General features: G+C 39.2%; 1 gene segment (V, D, J or C); it reads right to left on the bottom strand.

The window, feature by feature from the left end:
* Nucleotides 1-1,654: 1,654 nt before the first annotated feature.
* Nucleotides 1,655-2,295, bottom strand: LOC124107266 (T cell receptor alpha variable 8-3-like). The segment is given in 2 exon segments: nt 1,655-1,995; nt 2,127-2,295. Coding segments are annotated over 2 exon segments (444 nt in total).
* Between the last annotated feature and the right edge of the window lie 243 nt (nt 2,296-2,538).

Raw genomic sequence — 2,538 nt, 5'->3', positions numbered from 1 at the left:
TATTTTTATGTGGTGCTGATGATCAAACCCAGTGCTTTACACATGCAAAGCAAGTGCTCTTCCACTGAGCTATAGCCCTGGCCCTTAGATGGTCTGTTTAATTTTACTGTACATGGTATTCTAAAGAGTCAAGATATAGAAATAACCTAAAAGTCCATTAATCTGAATAAAAAATGTAATATATTGTTACAATGGAATATTATTCAGCCTTGATAAAAGGAAATTTCTGCTATTTGCAACAACACAGATGAACCTGGAGGACATGATATTAAGTGAAATAAGCCAGTCACAGAAGGACAAGTACTGCATGATTCCACTGCAATGAGTATCTAAAAACTGTCATCGATAAAAACAGAGAATACAATGGTGGTTTCCAGGGATGGAATGTGGAAGGACAAACAGAGAACTAGTGTCCAATGAGTACAAAAAATTTCAGTTATGCCAGAGTAAGTTTTAGAAATCTGCTATATAACACTATCCTCAAAATTGATAATACAGTTTTGATTACTTACAATTTTGTTAAGAGGATAGATATCTTGTTAAGTATTCTTGCAACACCATCAGCAGAAACAAGGAGAAAACAAAGACACACAAGAAGATTTTCAGAGGTGATGGATATGTTTATTTTTTTCTATTGTGATGATGCTTTCAATGGTGTTTACATATGTCTAAATTCATCAAATTGTACATGATAAATATGTTTAGTTTAGAAATTTCAATTGTATATCAATGAAGTTGTTTAAAAAAGAGAATTTTAAAAGTTGCTTATATTTTACAATATATATATATATATTTACTTCTGTTATTCTTTCTTCATTCTTGAAGTTCCACATATTCTTCTGGTAACATTTCCTTTCAGCCTGAAGAACTTTCTTCAGAATTCTTATAGAGCAAATCTACTCATAAAGAATTCTCTTTTCCTTTATTTGAAAATGTCTTTATTTTATTATAATATCTATAGGATATTTTCACTGGCAATAGAATTCATGGTCGACAGATTTTTTTTCCCTGTCAGCTTATAAAAATTAGACAGATCATATATTATAGGCCATTGTGAGAACTTTGATTTTACTGTTAGAGAAATAGGAAGGTATAACAAAGATTTGAGTCTGGGGGTGACATGATCAGTGTTTGATTGGCTGCTGTATTGAGATTGGACTGTAGGAGGACAAGCAGGGAGACCAGTTAGAGTGCTCTCACAGTTTGGCCAGAGAGGTGGAGTCTAGACTATGGGTCATTTTTTAAGGTAGAACCAACTGGATTTCTTGATTAATTAGATGTGAGAAATTAGAGGAAAAAAATAAAAATCAATTCTGAAGTTGTAGCCAGAGATACTAAATGAACGGGGTTGCTGTCTGATGGAGGTGAGTGGGGGAAGGATCTAATGCTCAGTACTGGCTACAGTAAGTTAGAATCCTGACCTTCTAGAAAGCAACCTCTTCATGCAGAAGGAGAACATCCACACAAGTCTCTCTGTGCTGTCTTGCTGATGTAACCGGGGGTAAAACAGAGAACGTGACGAAGTCCCTGTTCCTTTTCAGGAGTCAAGAATTCCCCAGGTCTCTCTGCTCCTGCACCCTGCACACTTTCATCACATGAAAGACTTTGCTAAAATCAGGTCAGGCTGTGCTCTGAAGTCACAGAAAGCCCAGTCTCAGAGGAGGTTTGTGCTCAGCTCCCCCTGTAGCCCTAGGCACTGTGCTACTGGAGCACAAAAGTACTTGGCTGAGTCGCTCAAGTGGGCTGAGGACTTCCTCAGGTTGAAAGACGATTCACTCTCCTTAAACTCAGCTTCAAAACCTTTGATGCCTTTAACCAGGGTGTCTCTTGCCAAGTATGTGAGGAGATGCTCAAGGTGTTGGTCTGGGTATTGGACGTACCAGAAGAGATATGGTGTTGCAGCATAGGAATAGTTGCACCTCAGCTCCAGACGGACTCCTTCGGTGACAGTGACATGGAGGTCAGGCTGGGTCACAGACTGGGCTCTGCTTCCTCCTGCAACATCAACACTGTGTCAGTGAGACCAGGACAAACCTACCTGTAACGAGATGGTGTCTCTATTCAGATTCTGATTGGGAACATGTTCCTTCTGTGGCGACAGAAGCAGGGAATACCATATTACTTACTTAGTGTGAAGGGCAGTCCAAGCAGTAGAATGGACACCAAGAGCATGGCTAGAGAGAAAGGAGGTGAGAGCTTGACTCTGGAAGATCTTCTCTGCTTAGACATAGTATAGACTCTGTTACAAAGAGACACTTCCTTGACATTGATTGCTCTGGTGTTGACCCTACTAGAATGTGCACCTCAATGAGCTGTGAGGTACAGAAATTTGTAAGACTTGTCTGCAGAGACATCTCTAATCTATGCAACATTGCCCTCTGGAGGTTAAATATAGAAATAGCATCTTAATAGTGTTTGCTCTATCTGTTCTTTTAGCAGTGTAGTCTGCAGAGAGTATTTATTAAAAGGCTATTTTATAATACAAGGGGGAGAAATGAATGACAGTACAGGGGGTAGAGAGAGAAGATGGGAGGGGAG

The sequence above is a fragment of the Marmota monax genome, unplaced genomic scaffold (assembly GCF_021218885.2).
Source record: "Marmota monax isolate L192 unplaced genomic scaffold, Marmota_monax_Labrador192_F-V1.1 WCK01_AAM20220418_F8-fsc00079, whole genome shotgun sequence".
In the NCBI taxonomy this organism is placed as follows: domain Eukaryota; kingdom Metazoa; phylum Chordata; class Mammalia; order Rodentia; family Sciuridae; genus Marmota; species Marmota monax.
This window is presented reverse-complemented; position numbering and strand designations above follow the sequence as displayed.